This window comes from Onychostoma macrolepis, chromosome 22 (assembly GCF_012432095.1).
Source record: "Onychostoma macrolepis isolate SWU-2019 chromosome 22, ASM1243209v1, whole genome shotgun sequence".
NCBI classification, from domain to species: Eukaryota; Metazoa; Chordata; class Actinopteri; order Cypriniformes; family Cyprinidae; genus Onychostoma; species Onychostoma macrolepis.
This window is the reverse complement of record NC_081176.1, coordinates 17,258,525-17,281,455: the sequence shown is the minus strand read 5'-3', so window position 1 is coordinate 17,281,455 and position 22,931 is coordinate 17,258,525. Positions and strand designations below refer to the sequence as shown.

Genomic DNA, 22,931 nt, shown 5'->3' with positions numbered 1-22,931 from the left:
GCAAATGACAGCTTAGATTATATATAACTTATTTTTAGCAATACACTTAATTTATAAATATTATGAATATTACTTATTTCTAAATGTATAATTAAAATATTTATTATTAATTTAATTTGTTATTTATTTTAATTTATTTCATTTTAATTAAGCAAATTCATATTTTTAAATGAATATGTGTGTTTCAGAACTTTATTTTTATGTAAATGTAATTTGTTTATATGACAATTCTTTCATTTTTATAAAAATTTGGTGCTACATTCTACACTAAAGGGAAATGATAAATTTTTGTTTATGATAGCAAAATGTGCACAGGCACGTGCATGATGACAGAGCCATGAACATGCAAATACATGCTCATTTTTACTCAACAATTAAGTTGATCGTGTATTGATAGATGAAAAGCCATGTTCTATTACACAACTGAGGGAGCAACGTAATTGCACTTTCTCCTCTTCTCTCTCTCTCTTTCTCTCTCGCTCTCCTAATCCTCTCTTATCTGGAGTTTCTCCTGTAGCCTGTACAATACTGCAGTGAATGCATGAACAGATTAGAAGGGTGAGGATGCGTGAAAAGAGCAAAAAATGATGTAATGTTATTACAAACCCATCTCACTTGTTTTCTTCCACTGAAAAAAAAAGAAGTATTTTGCCAAAAAGGTAAATTTGTCCATTTAAATTTGACATAGACAATGCAATCATTGCAGATGAACTAACATTGCAAAACTAACACAATACAACAAGACAGCCTTTAGCTAACATGACATTTAAAAGGTACTATTGTTTAAAAACCTGGAATACTGAGTTACTAAAAACGCAAACAAACGCATTCTTACCTGTGTAAGTTTATCCAGTTTTTTCAGGAATTTAAATTTTTGGTGGTTTTTACAACCAGAGGCTGCGCAATGAATGAACTTTGAAGCGGTTCTTCTCTCTCCACACAAAGGTTAGTCTAGCCTTTCGATTTTTTTCTGCTGATGAGAGGTTTGGTCACTGCAGGCTTTCAGTCCAAATTCTCTTAAACATCGAGACACTGCATGCTGAGACAGATCCTGTTCAGCGCTGAACTGGCGAGCAATTCCAGCTGCATTGTTGAACCGATTGCTCACTGAGATTCTCCGCGTTATCGTGTCCCCTCGTGCATTTGTCTTTCTTGGACAACCAGCCTTTTGGGGGGACTTAAATGAGTTAGTGACATTGTAAAGATGCAATATTCTAGAAATTACATATTTCAAACAGCATATTTCATGATAGCAGACGTGTCTACATGTCTGGAGTGGTTGAATGTGTCACCTACCTATACTACATATGGTGGGTCTCTACTAGTAATTGGTCGCCTTCTTTTGATGGCTTTTTAAAACCATTAAATCCTAATGGAATATGTCCCAAAACACACTACAGGAAACCATTTTTAAATGGTTTTAATGGTAAATAGTTGACGGTTTGTAATTGTTGTAATGGTATTTGTTGTGGAAACCATTTCGATTTCTGTGATGGGTTACTTCATTGTTTTCATCAGGGTAGTATGTTGCTGTGGGGTTGCTAAGGTCTTCTGGGTTGTTTTAGCACATTTCCAGGAGGTGTGTTTTGGGTGGTGTTCTGAGTGGTTTTAACATGTTGCTGTGGTAAAAGTTGTTTTTGGGGTATTTGGGTTATAGAATTGGCTTGTATTTGTAGTACACATTCGTTTATTGAAATGTTAACCTAATGCTGTGTTCCAGACAGCTCAGATAAGATAATATAATATAATATAATATAATATAATATAATATAATATAATATAATATAATATAATATAATATAATATAATATAATATAATATAATATAATATAATTTACATTTAGTCATTTAGCAGGCGCTTTTATCCAAAACGACTTACAAATGAGGACAATAGAAGCAATCAAAACCAACAAAAGAGCAACAACATACAAGTGCTATGACAAGTCTCGGTTAGCCTAACACAGTACACGTAGCAATGTTTTATTTTATTTATTTTTTAAAGAAAACGAGTAGATAGAATATAGAAAAAAGTAGCCTAGTGTTGTTTTTTTTTTTTTTTAAATTGTTTTTTATTTATTTATAAGAAACAAGTAGATAGAATAGAAAAAAAAAGAAAGCTAGTTTTAGTTTTTCAAGAAAAGCTAGCAGAATAAATATGCAATTGATAGAGGGTCAAGTGTCTGTGTGTGTGTGTGTGTGTGTGTGTGTGTGTGTGTGTGTGTGTGTGTGTGTTTTTATATATAAAAAGAAGACAGATAGATCAAATAGAATTAGAATAGAGAGTGCTAGAGTATATAATATAATACAATATAATATAAGTAAATATAATAAGTATATAAGTGATAAGTATAATATTAATCTACTATATATAATAATATTATATAATATATTATATACATATAGTACATTAATCTTATATTTGTAGATTAATATTATTCTAAATAGTATATAATATCTGTAGAGACATTATTTCTGGGTCCAATACATGGCTGGTTTTCGTCATTGACAGAATTATTATTATTATTTATTTATTTATTTTTTTGAGTTTATCCCTATTTTCCCAGTCTTTGAAGCGTGTTTCCTACATTATTTCTTTTATTGTTTTTTTTCCCCCAGTCATTTATTTTAAATGTCTATTTTTTTGTTTTCTGCCATTTTTAATTATTTTATTTATATATTCATAAAAAAATAAAATAAAAAAAAACAAGTAATAAAGTGTACAATAAAGTTCAATCAAAAGCTTTAATTATAATCACATTTGCACTTGAATCAAGTTACAGGTGTAACCTGCCGATTGTCCTGCAGGTGACCTCATAATTCTGTCTTCTTAAGATGCACGTAGGGCTTTACGATTACTCCAGAGTACTCGTAGATCTATGATGATTTTCAAGTGCTACTTAAGTTACGATGCTTTTGGGAAACAGACCGTAATATTAAGATCAGTCGTACGATCGTTTTTACAAACTTCTTAGGCTTACGATGCTTTTGGGAAACGCAGCCCTGAGTGTTTTTTAGCATGTTGCTATGGGGTTGCTAAGGTGTTTTAGGTGTTTTTTGGGTGGTGTTCTGAGTGGTTTTTAACATGTTGCTGTGGTAAAGGTGTTTTTTGGGTGGTATTCTGGGTTGCTTTTAGTATGTTGCTATGGTTAAGGTGTTTTTGGGGTGTTGTTCTGAGTGGTTTATAACGTTGCTGTGGTAAAGGTTTTTTCTTGGGTGGTGTTATGTGTTGTTTTTAGTATGTTGCTGTGGTTAAGGTGTTTTTGGGTGGTGTTCTGAGTGGTTTTTAGCATGTTGCTGTGGTAAAGGTGTTTTTTGGTTGGCGTTGAGGTTTTTTTTTAGCATGTTGCTGTTGTAAAGGTGTTTTTGTGTGGTATTCTGGGTTGTTTTTAGTATGTTGCTATGGTTAAGGTGTTTTTGGGTGTTGTTCTGAGTGGTAAAGTTTTTTTCTTGGTTGGTGTTATGGGTTGTTTTTAGTATGTTGCTGTGGTTAATGTGTTTTTTAGGGTGGTGTTCTGAGTGGTTTTTAGCATGTTACTATGGTTTAGGTGTTTTTGGGGTGGTGTTCTGAGTGGTTTTTAACATGTTGCTGTGGTAAAGGTGTTTTTTGTGTGGTATTCTGGGTTGCTTTTAGTATGTTGCTATGGTTAAGGTGTTTTTGGGGTGTTGTTCTGAGTGGTTCATAACATGCTGCTGTGGTAAAGGTTTTTTCTTGGGTGGTGTTATGTGTTGTTTTTAGTATGTTGCTGTGGTTAAGGTGTTTTTGGGTGGTGTTCTGAGTGGTTTTTAACATGTTGCTGTGGTAAAGGTGTTTTTTGGGTGGTATTCTGGGTTGCTTTTAGTATGTTGCTATGGTTAAGGTGTTTTTGGGTGGTGTTCTGAGTGGTTTTTAACATGTTGCTGTGGTAAAGGTGTTTTTTGGGTGGTATTCTGGGTTGCTTTTAGTATGTTGCTGTGGTTAAGGTGTTTTTGGGGTGTTGTTCTGAGTGGTTTATAACATGTTGCTGTGGTAAAGGTTTTTTCTTGGGTGGTGTTATGTGTTGTTTTTAGTATGTTGCTATGGTTAAGGTGTTTTTGGGTGGTGTTCTGAGTGGTTTTTAGCATGTTGCTGTGGTAAAGGTGTTTTTTTTTTGGGTGGTATTCTGGGTTGTTTTTAGTATGTTGCTATGGTTAAGGTGTTTTTGGGTGTTGTTCTGAGTGGTTTTTAGAATGTTGCAATTGGGTTGTTAAGGTATTCTGGTTGATTATTTACTGGCCCAAGTTTCACCCCCAAAATTCTCTAGATATAACTGTCACCTCGTCTTCTTGCCAGTTTTATATGAAAATCATGTTACCAAAAAATTCTCAACAAATGACAGTTTAATGTTGCATTCATTCAACACCACTTTAATACTTAGCCTTAGCAACAGACATGCTGTTCACAATACATCTGAGCTCCTTTGTGCGATTCTTTTAAAAAGGCCAGTTGAATGTGATATCAAATGAAATAATTGTTTTCTATTCCAGCTGAATCATTCCACTCAGGATGTCCCAGTGAGAGTGAAATACTGTACACACTGTGAAGCGGCGCTCTGTTATGCTAATCTAGCCCCATTATGAAACCGTACGATTCAGAAACATTTTGGAAACTGAAGCGAGACGGTCTCTTGAGTTCATAAAGACTCAGCCAATCAGAATCCACAAGTAAAAGCTACAGCCAAACACTTATTAAAGTGAACAGGAAGGCACAGGAAGTACTTATCTAATAAAGGGCAAAAAATGTGATGTTTCATTTGCAAATCTGACTTTGCAAAGATAAAAGAAATTCAGATATCTGATTAAACAGATAAAATCTCAGGACAACGGATGCAAAATCATTGCATTGAACTTTTTTTTTCTTTTGGTGCCTCCACCAGAGGTTTTTGTGGTGACATCTGCGATAAGAGAAGAGCGTTTCAGACTTTAAAATGGCGGCTTGCAGAATGAAGACAGCTGGAAAGCCTGGATCTTGTCATTTCACAAAGCTAGAATGTCCTGTGATTTAGATTGTAATGATAAAAGAGCATCCAAGGACTCCACATCATTTTTTGTTGCTAAAAGCTGTTGCAGGTTATTGCGAGAGCATGTTTGTGAAGCTCATGACGACTTTCAGTCGAGCAGACAGCTTGATTGACCCTGAGAAACGCAGAGATGACATTCCAAACGACTCTTGAAGCTAGGCTTAGTTTATGTAAATCACACTTTTTCTACCTTCAAAACTTTTTAGCATGAAAACAGCTTTTAGATGGAAGGAAAATTCCTGAAATTATTTTCAAGCTGGGTTAACAGAGGTAACAATAGAGAAAAATGGTTTCGATTGATCAGTGAAATTCAGTTATTTTTTAGGCCACTTAACACACAGTGGGGTCCAAATGTCTGAGTGTTATGTATGTATGTATGTTTATGTGTTTGTTTGTTTGTTTATTTAACTTCATATTAAATAACAAAACTAATGTTAAAGGGATAGTTCACCCAAAAATGAAAATTCTGTCATCATTCACTCGCCCTCAAGTAGTTCCAAACCTGTATTCATTTCTTTGTTCATCTGAACACAAAGAACAATATTCTGAAGAATGTGGGAAACAGAGCAGTTCTGGGGCACCATTGACTTCCATCGTATTTTTTTTTTCCTACTATGGAAGTCAATGGTGCCCCAAAACAGCCTGGTTACAAACTTTATTCAAAATATCTTCCTTTGTGTTCGGCAGAACCAAGAAATTCATACAGGTTTGGAACTACTTGAGGGCGAGTGAATGATGACAGAATTTTCATTTTTGGGTGAACTATATCTTTAATATAAAGTGAATTTAAAATGTTTATTTATTACTTAATTTATGTATTTATCAATCAGCAGTTCTTAAATATATAAAAGTTAAATTCAACTGGTGGTATGACTTTGGGATGGGTCTATCAGTTTTATTTTATATATTTTATAATTTTATAATTAGCCTATATGTAGTTTATAAATATAGTTTATATATTATAATTATATAATATATGAGAATTTATATTACTTTATCTGAAACATTTAGTTAAAAACTATGCTAAATTCAAGTAGTAGCAAAATTAAAAATCAATCACACTTTTGTATCCAACTTGTTCTAAATGCTCTATTTTTTTGTTTTGTTTATCTGCTCTTTATTTGCTTTGCATTTGCACACTTTTTCCTAGTTTCCCCCCTTTATTAAAATTGAATTTTCCATTTTGTTTATTAGCCTGCAAACATAAGGCAAACAAAACTTTGTGTTTAGGTATGCTGGAGTTCATGGTACTGCACATTAAAACTGTGTTTTTCATTATTAATGTTGCAAACGTGCTTTGGTGTCCAATAAGAATCTATATTACATCCTTGTATTACTTGTTCTCCGTTTTTAAAGTCAGTTTAAATAATTAGATTTTTTTTTTTTCCTGGCAGAAGTTTGGGCGCTCAAGACTCGTTCCTCATTACCGTGTCACATCTCTATGGCAACCGCGAATGATATTTCATAATTAAGAGCTGGCAGCGAGCCTACGTCCTTCCCACTTATTTCAGAAATAAAACGATCAATATGGGACCCACGCACGCGGCGTAATTGAACGAGCTTGTGCGCGTTTGGGATTGATTAATCACGCGAGAGAGAAATTGCAAACATCTCTTCTGCACAATGGCTGGAGCCGTTCATCATCTGCGGCGCGCGGCGCTCATCTCGTGCGGCGGGAGACGAAGTTAATGTTTGGAGCGCGAGGGCAGGTAGACGGAACAGTGCGGTGTAATTAAATATCCAGATCTGGATGAGGATATGCCCGCGCTCATTAAATGTCACTCACTCGCACCTTGTTAAAAAAAGCGGCAGATTATCTGAGGAATGTTTTACAGCTGTGCAGATGAAGAAATGACGGAATTACTGTGCTGTGCTGCATGAAATGTTGCATCAAGTTAGAAAACCTGTTCATTTCTATTAAAGTTGACCCTATTTATGTTATTTAATCTTCCATGTTTCTAGTTTTATTGTGTATGATTAATCAGATCATGTTATCTAGAAAAAAATAATAATAATAATTTGGTTAATGTCACCTATTTATTTATTTGTCTATCTATCTATCTATCTACAACCCAAATTCTGGAAATGTTGGGACGTTTTTAAAATTTGAATAAAATGAAAACACTAAGACTTTCAAATCACATGAGCCAATAATATTTGAGTCACAATAGAACATAGAGAACATATCAAATATTTAAATGGAGAAATTTTACACTTGCACTAAATGAGCTCATTTCAAATTTGATGCCTGTCTCAAAAAAGTTGGCACGGGGGCAACAAAGGGCTGAATTTTTTTTTTGAAAAGATTCAGCTGGGAGAACATCTAGCAACTAATTAAGTTAACTGGCATCATGTCTGTAACATGATTAGCTATAAAAGGTATTTCTTAGAGAGGCAGAGTCTCTCAGAAGTAAAGATGGGCAGAGACTCTCCAATCTGTGAAAGAGTGCATAAAAAGATTGTGGAATACTTTAAAAACAATGTTCCTCAACGTCAAATTGCAAAGGCTTTGCAAATCTCATCATCTACAGTGCATAACATCATCAAAAGTTTCAGAGAAACTGGAGAAATCTCTGTGCGTAAGGGACAAGGCCGAAGACCTTTGTTGGATGCCCGTGGTCTTCGGGCCCTCAGACGACGCTGCATCACTCATCGGCATGATTCTGTCATTGACATTACTAAATGGGCCCAGGAATACTTCCAGAAACCATTCTCGGTAAACACAATCCGCCGTGCCATCTGCAGATGCCAACTAAAGCTCTATCATGCAAAAAGGAAGCCATATGTGAACATGGTCCAGAAGCGCTATCATGTCCTGTGGGCCAAGGCTCATTTAAAATGGACTGTTTCAAAGTGGAAAAGTGTTCTATGGTCAGACGAGTCCAAATTTGACATTCTTGTTGGAAATCACAGATGCCGTGTCCTCCGGGCTAAAGAGGAGGGAGATCTTCCAGCATGTCATCAGCTTTCAATTTAAAAGCCAGCATCTCTGATGGTATGGGGGTGCATAAGTGTATACGGTATGGGTAGCTTGCATGTTTTGGAAGGCACTATGAATCCTGAAAGGTAATATAATATATTATAATATATTATAATACTCTTCGTAGTAGAAGAGTCTGGGTGCTGAATTGGCCTGCCTGCAGTCCAGATCTTTCACAAACTCCACAAACTCTTCAGCAGCTGGAAACCTATATCCGGCAAGAATGGGACCAAATTCCAACACCAAAACTCCAGAAACTCATAACCTCGATGCCCAGATGTCTTCAAACTGTTTTGAAAAGAAGAGGAGATGCTACACCATGGTAAACATGCCCCCGTCCCAACTGTTTTGAGACCTGTAGCAGGCATCAAATTTGAAATGAGCTCATTTTGTGCATGAAATTGTACAATTTCTCAGTTTAAACATTTGTTATGTTATCTATGTTCTATTGTGAATAAAATATAGGCTCATGTGATTTGAAATTCTTTTAGTTTTCATTTTATTCAAATTTAAAAAAACGTCCCTATGTGTATGTATACATACATACACATACACACACACACACATATATATAAAATATTAAATGCAATTTAGTGCATTGTAGTAGCAGTATTAAATGTATATATTTAAGTGTTATTAATTAATATTAATACTCACATTATTCATATTTAAATTATATACATTTTTAGCATTATTTTTTTTTCCAGAAAATAGAGTTCTTTTGGTGTATTAATATTATTATTATTATTATTTATTTATTTATTTTTCCCTCCAAATGCAACGTTAGAAGGTCTTTAGGGGGCCATGGACTTATTAGATCATGGATTTTTATATCAATTATTAATTATAAATAACAATTATTGTTTGCCAATATTTATTAATATTCTTATTTTTTATTATTAATATATCTATAAAAATATTTTAAATATTTAATCTGACCAATTTTGTTAAAATATATCTATCTTTATATAAAATTGTATATAATATATATACAATATATATATATATATATATATATATAAAATTGTATATAATTATATAATTCATTTATAATGTTTAATTATGTATAATAAATTTATGTAATTAAATTTACAATATTTTATGTCTTATTTATTTTTAAACAAATGTTTCAAAAACTCAGTTGCGCAAAAACTGTCATGCTAAGACGTTTCTAGTTTCTAAGGCATAATTATGCAGTTACTAAGGAGTTCAGAGTGGTTTTTAGTATGTTGCTCAAGGTTGCTATGAATATATTTCAAAATTAACCTATTATTTACCCTATAGATAAAAATAAATAAATTCTGTGACCTTTGACGTTACCTTTGCACTTTATTATTGTTGCATTATAATAGGCTCTATATCTTCCACCTCAATTTGCTTAGTAAAATAACATTTTAAGAAACAAATGTGTTACTTATATATTAAAACTATAGGAAAAAAACAGTAAAAAGACCTTCTTTGCTTTCCATAACTTGTTTAAGGAGATATATGTTTCTGAATAAAATCTTAACATACATTAAGAAAGTAAACAGGATCAATTCACATTGAATTTAAGCATTAGAACGAAAAAAATGAGAGGAAGCAGCTAATAGTCTTTAGGACAGTTACTCTTGGCACAAGCAGCAGTGAAGAACTTCCTCCATATGTCTGGTCGTGGGTCAATAGCATCGCATTAAAGTGCTCGATTCACAAGGACGGTCACCATACGGACGACTTTATTTATAGAACGAGCACTGAAAACTCGAATCAGTCATTGATACTTTATCCAATAAATGCGCTACGTGTGACTGATCACAGTACTTAACATGTCAAGAAAGTATCTTGAATAAGACTTCTTCGCTTTATCCAAACAAGAAACCCTCTCGATTTATTGACAAACGCATGCCGAGATTCGCATTGTGATACCCGCCGGTGTGAATGTTCATCATTCGAGCTGCTTTCGCATCCATATTTCACACGTTCCCATAAAATATATTTCCAAAGCAGCTGTCAGGGACGCGTTCAGCATGCCGTATTTTCCCAGGTACAAAACAAGCAGGCGCAGAGTGAAGGAGGACTAAAGTGCTCCGTAGAACCACATTAGGCATAATGTGTGAGAAAGCCACACTGAATTTTAAGATAAGCTAATGAATTATTCATGCTTTCCTAGTGAGGAGTGCGTGTGTATATTGGCTCGTGTTTAAGGTAAGAGGGCCTGGTTTGTGTGAAGTAATATCTTGATAATCTGGCATCTGGCACAAAAATGGAAGAGTTTGTTTAAAATCGAGGCAGGATTAATAATGAAGGCCTCTTAATATGTTTGCATTGATTTTTTTACATCATGCTCCAGAATTAATGCATTTTTTCAAGATTATGGTTTGGGTTTATTATGCAGGGATTTTCAGTAGGAATTGAGCTGATTGTTTTCAGTTGCTGTATATAACGAGGAGAAATGAAGCCTAGTTGGAGGTATAAAGGAATAGATGAATTTGCACAATACTGTGAGTGTATTTAAAAAAAAGAAACAGGATTGGCAATCAAAAATAACTTGAAAGAAACAATGTTTTCTGAGTTACATGGGAGATTTAGAGTGGAAAACTGTATTTAGGAATTTTTTTTTTAGGAAATTAGGATTTGATGAGATTATGAAATATTACTTTGATATTATTGGCTACTGGCTTTGCTAATATAAAAGTGGCATCAGGTAAAGTTGTTTCAAAAGAAAGTTGCATATGATGAGATATAAAAATGATAAACATAAAAGTGCATATAATTTAATAGATTTTTAATGTATAGAATTTGTATGCATTAATTATATAAATTATAGAATTAATAATTCAATAATTCAGAAGCAAATATTACATATTACATACACACACAAACACACATATAGTTTAATGTATATTTTACTTAATATACATATTTTAGTATTATATACAATTTGTATACACTAATTCAATTTATATATTTATATTAAAATGTCAATTTATATATTTTATTTAAAAAATAATATTAAATAATTGAATACATTTTTCTATATACATACATTACTCAAGATTTATATAATTTGAGACAATTATTATGTTGCACACACAACATATATAAATGAAGCAATTCATAAATGTTTAATAATTTAACTATATCTGTATACCTACATGCATACACACACACACACACACACACAGACACACACACCATGCATGCTTTTATGCATTTATACACTAATTTAAAATTTTATTCTCTCTCTCGTCAAGTTATAGTAATATATAGGACAATAGAAAAAAATATAACTGAAAAACAAATGAGTAGTATATATAGTATAGTGTAGTAAAATATTATAGTATAATATTTTTCTTGATATTATTTCTAATATATTATTTTTAATGAATCGCAATTCAAACAATTTATTGCATTAAAAAAGTGTTTGTTAATTTTTAAACAGAGATTATTTCATCCAGTGTAAAGCAAGAAGGCCATGGCTGTGATGTTAACGAGCATATCTATGGTGTAAACAGTAGCATTTGTGCAGTCAACTGTGACAATTTATATTCACTGTGCTGAACACATCTCACCCTGAACTGCCAGTGAATCACATTCTGCTTTAAATGTGTTCATGCAGTACTGCAGATGCTGTTGAACAAAACACTCGCATCTCAGCTGCGTTTTACCGCAAACGGACTGTTACAGGTTTCCCATTTAAACGCTGGTCTGTGTTTGCATATATTGGCTTTGACTCTTCGCATTACCAGAGCATGAGTCCAACATATGTTTCCATGTACTTCAGCGCTCAGGGCCAAACTAACAGGATATTTCCTTTGAACTTCCTGTCTCGACTCTGCGCTTCCTTGTCATCTCCTTGAGAGCGATTTGGAATTGGAGTTGGGATCCGCTGTAATCACAACGCATGCTGCTTTCACGCATCAAACCGTCCTGCCCATCCACTCAGCAGGAGGCCGCAAACGCGCCTCTATTACGCTCCAGTCTTCACGTCGTTCTGTTATGGAAATGTGCACACTTTTCCCAGCTTGAAAGGCTCCTGGCTTCTCCTTTTGTGCTTTTCAACTGCTTTTAATGTGAGAAAAACGCCGTCTGATGTACCAAACCCGTCTCTACACTTTGTTGGCTCCGTCCCTGCTGCTTCTCTCTGGGATTGTTTACTGCAACGCAAATAAGGATAGAGAGTATTTCAAATGGATGTTGGGATTGTTTGGGTTTAGGCTGAGGACCGTCTTGTGAAGTGTTTCGTGCAGTACGTGTGTTATTTGGTTATTTATGAAGCACTAATGCATCATGGATAAAAAAAGAGCGAGCACTTTTTAGTAGATTGCAAGCTACTTGAGGCTATTGGTTTTTAAGCATTTGGGCGAATGAAAGAACATGTGTTCTCTTTGAACTCTCGAGAGGAGAGCAGACGACAAGACCACACTCACTTAAATCTGAGCAAGTGCATTCACAATCAGTATATGGATGTATTTTACAAATGAGTTCTTTCTTGCTGTTACTTACATGTATTTATTTACTGATGTATTTGTTTGTTTGTTTATACACTTTAAGTATTTTTTTTTTTCCCTGCTACACTTATGTATATCGTTTTGTATGTATGTTTTTATATTACTGCTGGGTAACGATTAATGGCGATTAATCGCATCCAAAATAAATGTTTTTGTGTACATAATATATGTGTGTGTACTGTATATTTATTATGTATATATAAAGACACACACATACAGTATATATTTAGAAAATATTTACATGTATTTACATGTATATATTTATATTTGTATAATTTATTTTATATATAAATATATTTAATATATAAACATAACATATTTTTCTTAAATATACATGCATGTGTGTGTCTTTTATATATACAAAATAAATATACAGAGTACACACACAAATATTATGTAAACAAAAACCTTTATTTTGGATGCAATGAATCGTGATTAATCGTTGCCCAGCATTTATCTATCTATCTATCTATCTATCTATCTATCTATCTATCTATCTATCTATCTATCTATCTATCTATCTATCTATCTATCTTTTATCTATCTATCTATCTATCTATCTATCTATCTATCTATCTATCTATCTATCTATCTATCTATCTATCTATCTATCTATCTATCGTTCTTTTTATCTATCTATCTATCTATCTATCTATCTATCTATCTATCTATCTATCTATCTATATCTATCTATCTATCTATCTATCTATCTATCTATCTATCTATCTATCTATCGTTCTTTTTATCTATCTATCTATCTATCTATCTATCTATCTATCTATATCTATCTATCTATCTATCTATCTATCTATCTATCTATCTATCTATCTATCTGTCTGTCTGTCTGTCTGTCTGTCTGTCTGTCTATCTTATCGTTCTATCATTCTACCTATCGTTCTATCGTTCAGTTTATCTGTCTATCGTTCTACCGTTCTATCTATCGTTCTTTCGTTCTGTCTATCTATCTATATAAATACAATGGGTCTTAAGATGTCATCATAGACTTCCTAAAAGCTAAATAACAGTAATGAATTACTATTTTAATTAACAATAGATGTAAAATATTTAAAATATATTAATTCAATCATTTTCATTATTTTCTTACATTAATATTCTTACATTTTATATTCATATTTCTATTTTTGGGTATATTTATTTTTGGTAATTGTGGGTCTACTCTTTACATCCAGTGTAAAACATTTGAGTATCACTCACTTACATAAACTATATCTGTCATTTTACTGTCAACCCATATACAGCATTAACATTTTCTATGACAGTACATCCATACTTAACACAAACATGACAAACAAGTTATAACATCTCATTCATGCAGTCTCATTTTTCATCTCTCCACCCTGCCCTGCGCTCTTCCTCAAGCGTGTGACGTGGAGGAATATCTGTGTGCGGACGGCCGCAGCTGTGTTTCTGAGAGCTGGCTGTGTGACGGGGAGCTCGACTGCCCCGACGGCTCTGATGAAACACCAACCATATGTGAGTCCATCAACAAAACACATCGCACCATTTATTCATTTTCTTTCATTATTTCATTTATCTAAACTATTTCTCTATATTTATGTATATATAGAAGACATTATTTATTTTATTTATATTATATATTTATTTTATTTATTTATTTTAAATGGATTATTAAAAAAAAAATCTAATAAAACTTTTATAATGATTTTTTTTTATTGAATGATAATGTATAAAACATTTTTATAAATAATTTGTTTTATATATATATATATATATATATGTGTGTGTGTGTGTGTGTGTATACACACACACACTCTTTAAATGTATGTTTTATTATTATGAGAATTTATATTACATTTTTATAGTTTATAAAAATATCCATTTATGCATGTCTATCTCTCTCTGTAATAAACTTATTATTTGTTTATTGTATACTTGTTATTTTGAAATAAATAAATTTACAACCTATAAAATGTATTTATATCATTATATATATATATATATATATATATATATATAATGTATTATTATAAAATATTTAAAAATATTTCTTTATATAAATTAATATATAACACATTTTAAATTTTTTAATATTTTATAAAAGTTAATCGATCTCTCTCTGTAACAAACTCATTATTTGTTTTTCATTTACTTCTATTTATTTAAAAACACACAACTTCATACAAAGTATTCATTGTATTATATTCAGTATAATACTTTATCTAACATACCTTTACATTTTTAAAAATCTTTTTCTCTCTCTGTAACAAACTCAATACTTGTTAATAATATACTTTTGTTTATTTAAAAAAACATATAATAATTTTAAAATGTATTTAATTATATAAAATAACTTAAAAACATATATTTTTAAGTAATTTATTTTAAAAAGAAAAGAAAAAGATATATATATATATATATATATATATATATATATAACGTTAGTATATATATATATATATATATATATATATATATATATATATTAGGGGTGTCAACGTTAACGCATGCGATTAATCAAAATTTTTTAACGCGTTAATATTTTTTTTAACGCAGATTAATCGTTTGATAAGGTTTGACCCACTAATCAGTGGTTTGATCCCAACTTCTTCCCGTCATCGCAGCACGGAAGGTTATCTATCAATAGGTGCGTTTACATGTACACTTTTTTGTCATTCCGATTAAAATCATTCCGATTGAAAGATTCGATGAACTGTTTACATGAGACGTTATCTAATCCGATATGGTGTTTGCATGTGCCTGTGCTTTCGATTTTAGGATATGCTAATAGCCTACAGTGACAACAAAAACAAGTCACCAGAGGAAAAAACGCCCATATTTACGTTAATATTTTTAATATCTGTTTGCACTTGCTTAGAATAAACGGTTAATATTTGAATCCTTGCGTTCATTCGAGCGCTCAGTCATATGACCAGAACGCGATCATAGAAATCATATGTCCCTCTGTAATGCAGCTGAGATTAATTGTACTCTGATACTACAAAGTTGTACTGTACTTAAATGGAACAAATACACGATTTCTTACGAAGAGTTGCTGAACAATGAATCAAAGGAGCATTGCTTTATCACAATCGTGTTTCGTACAACATTCATGGCGTGAGCACGTATAAATTCAAGCAGATCGGAAATTATGAATCTGTCATCTATACAAATACAAATGACAAAGGCAACTTTTGGTCAAGTTGTTTATTTTCATTGAGCTACTTTCACTATCATCACTGTGTTGTTTCTAAGCTGAAAAGCAGAAAATTGCGCTTCATTTCAGATCTGTTTTTCACTCCGGACATGAGAGCAGATAGTCCGTCACACAGCAAGCGTTCTCCTTTCTAATGTGTTTTTAACTGTATAATGGAAATTTTAACTTTATACCTCCACTATTACCCAGTCTCTACTGTAGTGTCGGTGTCCCCAAATCACAGAATGTACCGTTGCCGACATCATCACGTTCACGTTCTGACGACCCGACCTCTGGACGTGATGACGTAGACGCAAAGTAATCGGTTTAAAGTGTTTACATGGCAGGATTTTAATTTTGTTCGGTTTATAGAAAGGTTTATCCCACCCCTCTCAAACCGATTACAATTTCATTCGGTTTGGGCATTTTTATTCCGATTGAGGTGTTTATATGGAGCATTTTCATTCGGATTGGACTTTTAAACCGATTACAATGCTCCATGTAAACGCACCTAGTGTGTGATGAGGTTACAGCGAACCAGTGTTGCCAGGGTAACGATAGAGGCACAAGTGGTTTAGTTTGAAAATACAGTCGCGGGAAAAATTACAGAGCCGTGGCGGGTTGCGGCTTTTTGGTCTACTTTTATAATGTACCGCGGCCGCCCAAAGTGTATATAGACAAATAAAAATTAAAATAGATCCTTTTACTAATGTGTATTATACTTGGAATGTATCCATGGCAACTTAAGAACGGAGAGGCGGCTGTATCACAAACAACGTGAGTTTCAGCAGAGCACATGTTAAGGCTTTTACACAGCAGAAATAAACATGACAACAGCCACTATAGATTATATATAAGATAATACACACACGATTACGATAGATATGGTCTGTATGTGATTTTCTTGAGAATGTGTACGTCTTAAATGCTAATTTGTGCAGCGATATAAAAGGCTATAAATAGCATATTTTAACAACAGTAAATGACCAAATTCCACATGTGATCGCAAAAGGAAGTTATTACAAACACTCGATGGTGGTTTGAAGTGAGTTCTGAGAAAAAGTGTACTATTAATCTCATAAATTGTCTTATGAAGCATGTTAGCTCTAATACGGCTGCAAAACAGGTCCAATTCTTCTTCATAATGCATTTTATCATAATACTTCAGGTAAGGTAACAGCAAGAAATGTTTTGTTGTATTTATTTAGAAATACTTTTGATAATAGTTGGGTAAATGTATACTGGGATTGAAGCGATGTGGCTTGGTAAACGTTTTATTGCCAGTTTAAAGGCTGATAATGGCTGAATAAAAACAAAAGAATAATGATAAAAGAATAATAAGGATTATGTCTCATACCTGGCGGAAGTGTGAAAGGTTCTGTTTCCTTAAACTAGTTTCATGCATTTCTTTTTCAACACATTTACAGGTAAATCCTAGTATATATATATATATATGCATATTAATATAAACAATCTTTTTAAAAAGAGTTTTACACTTTCTGCCAAGTTGCATGTAATTTTGCTAAGTGTCAATGAGATTTCAACACAAAAACAATCACACTTCACATTTCAATTATAAAATGAATGGGTTTCCAAAATGCTTCAGTAAAAATGGGAAGCACACTAATAAATAATGCTGGATGAGATATACTGAGGCTGGGATAAAAGATGAAGCATTAATTGAAGGAATTGTTACCTGGAGAGTTGTGCTGTTTTTCACACGATACAGTCCACGAATGCGCTGATTCTAAAAGGATAAAGAGACGAGAGAACTTTTGTATGTATGACAGGCTGCATAATTATCTTTTTTTAAATAGTAGGCAATGATATATCTTTTGAAATTCAGTGTATGCGGGAGGAAATATTCCTGACAAGGCTTTTATGAGATTAGAGGAAATCACAGTGGAGGTCAGTTGCCTTTGGCGAAATATCTTGTGGTAACATAATAAACGTGTTATTTTAAAGTTATATTTCCTGACAGTATTTGGCAAATAAATGCCCCTTGTTCATTATTCCTGACAGTTTGGCAATTACTGAGTTCATTTAAATAAATATGATGTTTTTATAGCAAAAATTGTCTCTGCATACTGTCGGAATACACTTTTGCTTGTACAGTTTGTGCAGCTGCATAATGGTTTCTGGCTTTTCTCATTGCACGTCAACAAATGCACCGCCGTGGTTCCTTTGATCAGTTTGTCATCTCTCGTCTGTGAACGACCATCTGTGGTTTTCCAACTTGCCGTTCTCTTAATATTCATCCCGTTAATCACACAAGATTAGTGTGTAATCCATTTTCAAAACAATAAACACAAGCAGAAATTGAAATTTGTGCAGTTTGTATGGATGAGAGAGCCTTGAAAAAGGTGTGTGTGTGTGCATCTGTGTATCTATAATTATTTTATTTATTTTGTATTATATGACATTTTAAAAACTGAACATTTAACATTTATTTCATTTTTAATGATTATTAAAAACTTATTTTATTTATTTATTACGCATATACGTAAACTTTTTTTTATTATACGTATATTTTTAGTATATACAACTTTCACGTACAAAAACATATGTTCATTTATTTGTTTATTTATTCGATTTATATCATTTATCATATATAATTCAATATATATAATCAGTGTTGGGGGAAGTTACTTTTGCATTACTCCCTAATAAGTAACTCATTTCAAAAGTTTACTTTCTTTTTCAATGCCAAAAAACAAAACAAAACTGTCAGTCAATAAATGGGAAAACAAAGTAACTTGAGTTACCTATTTGAAAAAGTAACCTCGGATATTTTTTTGTAAATTGAAAAGTAATGCATTACTTTACTAGTTACTTGAAAAAGCAATCAGATTACATAACTTGTAATGCATTACCTCAACACCATATATAATTATTAATTACCGTTATTTGTATTTTAATTTTAATACTATTGAAAAACAATTTATATGTATTAAATTTCATATTTAAAAACATCCCGCGATCTCGCTCTGAATTCCCGATCTAAATCAAATGATTTGCGATACACAATTGATTGGAGCACTTCGAAACAGTGGATCATTTTGCGACTAACTGATTTGGAGTTTCAAAAAGCTCTGTTGATACATTATGAAGCATTAATTGAAGAAATTGTTACCTGGAGTGTTTTGCGGATTTTCACATGATACAGTCCTGGAATGCGCAGATTCTGAAAGGATATATATATAATCAGTGTTGGGGGAAGTTACTTTTGCATTACTCCCTAATAAGTAACTCGTTTCAAAAGTTTAACACTTTCTTTTTAATGCCAAAAAACAAACAAACAAACAAAAGAAAAAACTGTCAGTCCTAATTGTGTTCTTTAGTCGCTTTCTCTAGCTATATAATTTATTTGTTGCTTGAATAATGGAAATGAAATCATTACAATTAATAGGCCTAACAATGTTTTTAATAGATTGTGATCACGTTAAATACAGTTTCCGTCATATTAAAAACATTTCATGACATGACACCTATTATAAGGTACTTGCCTAAAAAGACGGGTTTACGATACGTGTTATTAACAGATTACACTAACATTAGGTTATTTAGGCTATAGACTTACACTTACCCTTTTAGCCTTAGTCTTACCCTTATCCTTAAGGGGGCAGTCGTGGCCTAATGAATAGAGAGTCGGACTTGTAACCCAAAAGTCATGGGTTCGAGTCTCCGGTCCGGCAGGGATTGCAGGTTGGGGGAGCAAATGTCCAGCACTCTCTCCACCCTCAATACCATGACTGAGCTGCTCTTGAGCAAGGCACCGAACCCCCAACTGCTCCCCAGGCGCCGCAGCATAAATGGCTGCCCACTGCTCCGGGTGTGTGTTCACGGTGTGTGTGCACTTGGATGGGTTAAATGCAGAGCACAAATTCCAAGTATGGGTCACCATACTTGGCCACACGTCATGTCCTTTCCTTTCCCTTTCTTTCCTTACCATCAATGGAGAGAGAATTTTTTTTTTGTTTCAAAAGCATTGAAAGCTTTGTTTTTTTGTGTTTTGTGATTTGTGTTTTTTTCACAAATCACACCCTGTGTCACAAATCACACCATATGTATGTGTGTGTATATATATATATATATATATATATATATATATATATATATATATATATATATACTGTATATATATATATTCTATAACTATTAAAAATGTTTAAATTATTTATTTCTAATCGATTTTAATATATTTTCAACAACAGATATAACTTTAGTTAGTTAGTGTACCGCATGGGGGCTCCAACTGCAGTGGGTATGCATGTAATATAAAAACAAAAACACTTATTTTTGACATTTTCGGAATGTCTGTGCCTCTATGCTGTTGGTTTCAAAAGAATTCCTTCATAATTAGTCCTTAAGCGAGACCCCCTTCTAATATGCTGTCGTGCTGGAGGGCGGCCGTGGTTGAAGCCATCAGAGAGAGACTAAAACAATATAAAATGCTGCATTAATGAGGTTACATCACCCTCAATATCTTCCAGGTTCCATCTTGACTTCTGCTGCCTAGATACTTTTGAACCTCTCTGGAGATCTGGAGGCCCTGAGAGGAAGAGCGAGAGACACTGAGAGGATATTTTTAAACAATTCTCCTATTTGTTGAATTACATATTCTCTTTTTACCGGGATTATGAAAGTGGAGCAGAGGTCCGCTGGGAAAAGCCTTGGGGGGAAACCTGTGTATACACTTCCTTTCTCCAAAAAACTCTTGAAAAAACCCACTCGGGTGATCGTTTACAAGGAAATTGAAAGTTAAGGAGGCAGACGTACTGTAGACCGAGACTTTCGGGGATCTGGATGGAGATCAATATTGGCGTTTTGGCAGTGGTCTCCGCTCCCCTGTGACACTCCACAAATGTCAAGCAATCCACAATCGGTGATTCACAAGAGACAGCTGCCGGCGTGCTATATTCTCGCGTGCTTAAGAGACATATTTAGGAGGAACTGTGCTGGGAGTTGAATATTAAAATAGCTTTGCTCATCACATTTATGCACAGCACCCCTATGAATTGAGTTAAGGGGGGGTGAGTCTCGGTTTTATGGCTTTTATTTGTATTTATGCTGCGTAGAGAGGGAAAACAAGAACGTAGAGGGTTTTAGAATAACTTGTGTTGTTCATCTGTTTTGTTTAAGTAGGTTTATGCCATCTTTGTTTGGTTTTGTTGATACTTTTGACATTTTTTTGAGTACATAATACTGAATATAATGAGTACTTTCTGTCATTTGCTAAATTAAATGGTATTGTAATCGTATTTTATATGTATTATATATGCGGTTGCTCTTAAAAACACAGGTTCTTCACTGGCAATGATGGTTTCATGAAGAACCTTTAACATTAATGGAACCTTTCCATTCCACAAAAGGTTCTTTAATGGTTCTTCTGTGGCATCGCTGTGAAAACTTCCTTTTGAAACCTCTATTTTTTAAAAAAGGAAGAAGGTTATTTAGATTTTTAAAATGTCTTGCACACAAATAAAACAATAACTTAGGAACTTAAAAAGTAATGCGTAACTTTACTAGTTACTTGAAAAAGTAACCGGATTACGTAACTTGCGTTACATGTAACGCGTTACCTTAACACTGTAGATAATTATTATTTACATTTATTTGTTTTACAAGAAAGTACTATTTCATTTTTTCTACTTCAAAGTTTTTTACATGTAATTGACCATTCACAAAGACCAAAGAACTATAGTTAAACCATGGTAACCACAAATTAACCATGGTTTTGCTACACTAACCATAGTTTAACAATGGTATTTGTAGTAAAACTGTGGATATACAAATGGTAATCAATACGCCAAAAAAAACATGGTTATTACGCTTTTACTACAATAAAACCATGGATAATTTTCGTAAGGGTACATCGTGGAGCAAAGACGACACTGAAAACCCGTCGACAGGTAAGACAGAACAGGTTACTTTTGCTATGAAACAAAGTTTTAGCTTTCTAATTTTTAATTTTTAAGACATTCAAACAATAAATACCATTTTGTGGCTCTTTAATGTGTCGTTACAGAGCCGTATCGCCTCAGTTCAAACGGCATGTGAATTGATCGTCTCTTCCTCTGTACTAGTTATAGCATAAAATAAACATGAATGAACATCAGAAAGTATCTTATTTCAACCACGGAAAGACGTTAATATACACCATTTTCAATAACAAGTACACCGACGGTAATCTATGCTGCGTTCACAGAATGTCATAACTACCGTAATTCCAAGAAGTCAACACGTTATGTTCAACTCAATGCTGTTCACGTCGTCAGATTTGGGATTATACGTTTCTATATTGACAGTCAACAAAATGAACCTGCGTGAAAGAATGTTATTAGCATCTGTAAAATGCAATACTAGTAACAGTTGCTATGCAAATGCATTATTATTACACTTTATAATTATTTCTTTAGGTTGTTATTACATGGATAGCCTACAACTCTATCCTGCACGTCTTTCATTTATGTTCACTTTACATTTGTATGAAGACACCTACATTGGCAAAAGTCAATTACACGAATTTTAAAACATAAATATTACGAAATAACTGCTTAATTACATTTTACTACTGGAAGCGCTGCCTTTTTTCTCTGGTTCTGCGTGAGGTGCAGCGGTTATGTGGTACAAGCTGTAGCTCTCATAAAACTCCCAGTTCACAAGTTATAATTAAGAGTTCTACGAGGACGTGAACGCTTTTTTTAAGTTGGTATCTTGTAATTACGATATGGCGTGAACGCACATCTACTCTCCTGTCTGTTTTTTTTTTGTCGGACAGAATGGCAGATTCGTTGTTATGATTGGTCAGATTGCCTGTCAGTCAAACTCCCAGTGAAGGGTTAATTCAGTGTGTTACTTGCATTATTTTGTATTTGTGAAGTTTACTAGCAATTTCTAAGCGAAAATAATACTCAAACTTTTTTTGGACCATTTTTTCTTCTGTCATCATACAGTCACGTCAAGCATTTTAAAAAGTAATCTGATTTTTAATCCTCTATAACATTTATACTTGTTATAGCACTTGAGACATGGTGGGAACACAGATCTACCAGCCTAGTATACTGTAGAATCTGAAAGAAGCTTTGTTACAAACTGAGAGTAGTGTCATTACCAAATTAGTCAGTATTCAAAAACAATCTATTTCTTTTTATAATTATAAATTCTTACTTAATTGACCGTGAGCTTAATTGACTGCAAACTTCATGTGTTAGCAAATGCAAGACATACTTTTATTCCAAAAAGTTACA

At 33.1% G+C, this 22,931-nt stretch overlaps 1 protein-coding gene across 2 annotated transcripts in view; it reads left to right on the top strand.

Moving 5' to 3' along the window:
- lrp1ba (low density lipoprotein receptor-related protein 1Ba) overlaps positions 1-22,931 on the top strand; it is a 306,580-nt gene that overhangs the window by 27,445 nt on the left and 256,204 nt on the right. For both annotated transcript variants that reach the window (XM_058759880.1, XM_058759883.1), the window contains exon 2: positions 13,887-14,000. In XM_058759880.1, coding sequence (XP_058615863.1) covers positions 13,887-14,000 — 114 coding nt within the window. The remainder of the gene's footprint in view (positions 1-13,886; positions 14,001-22,931) is intronic.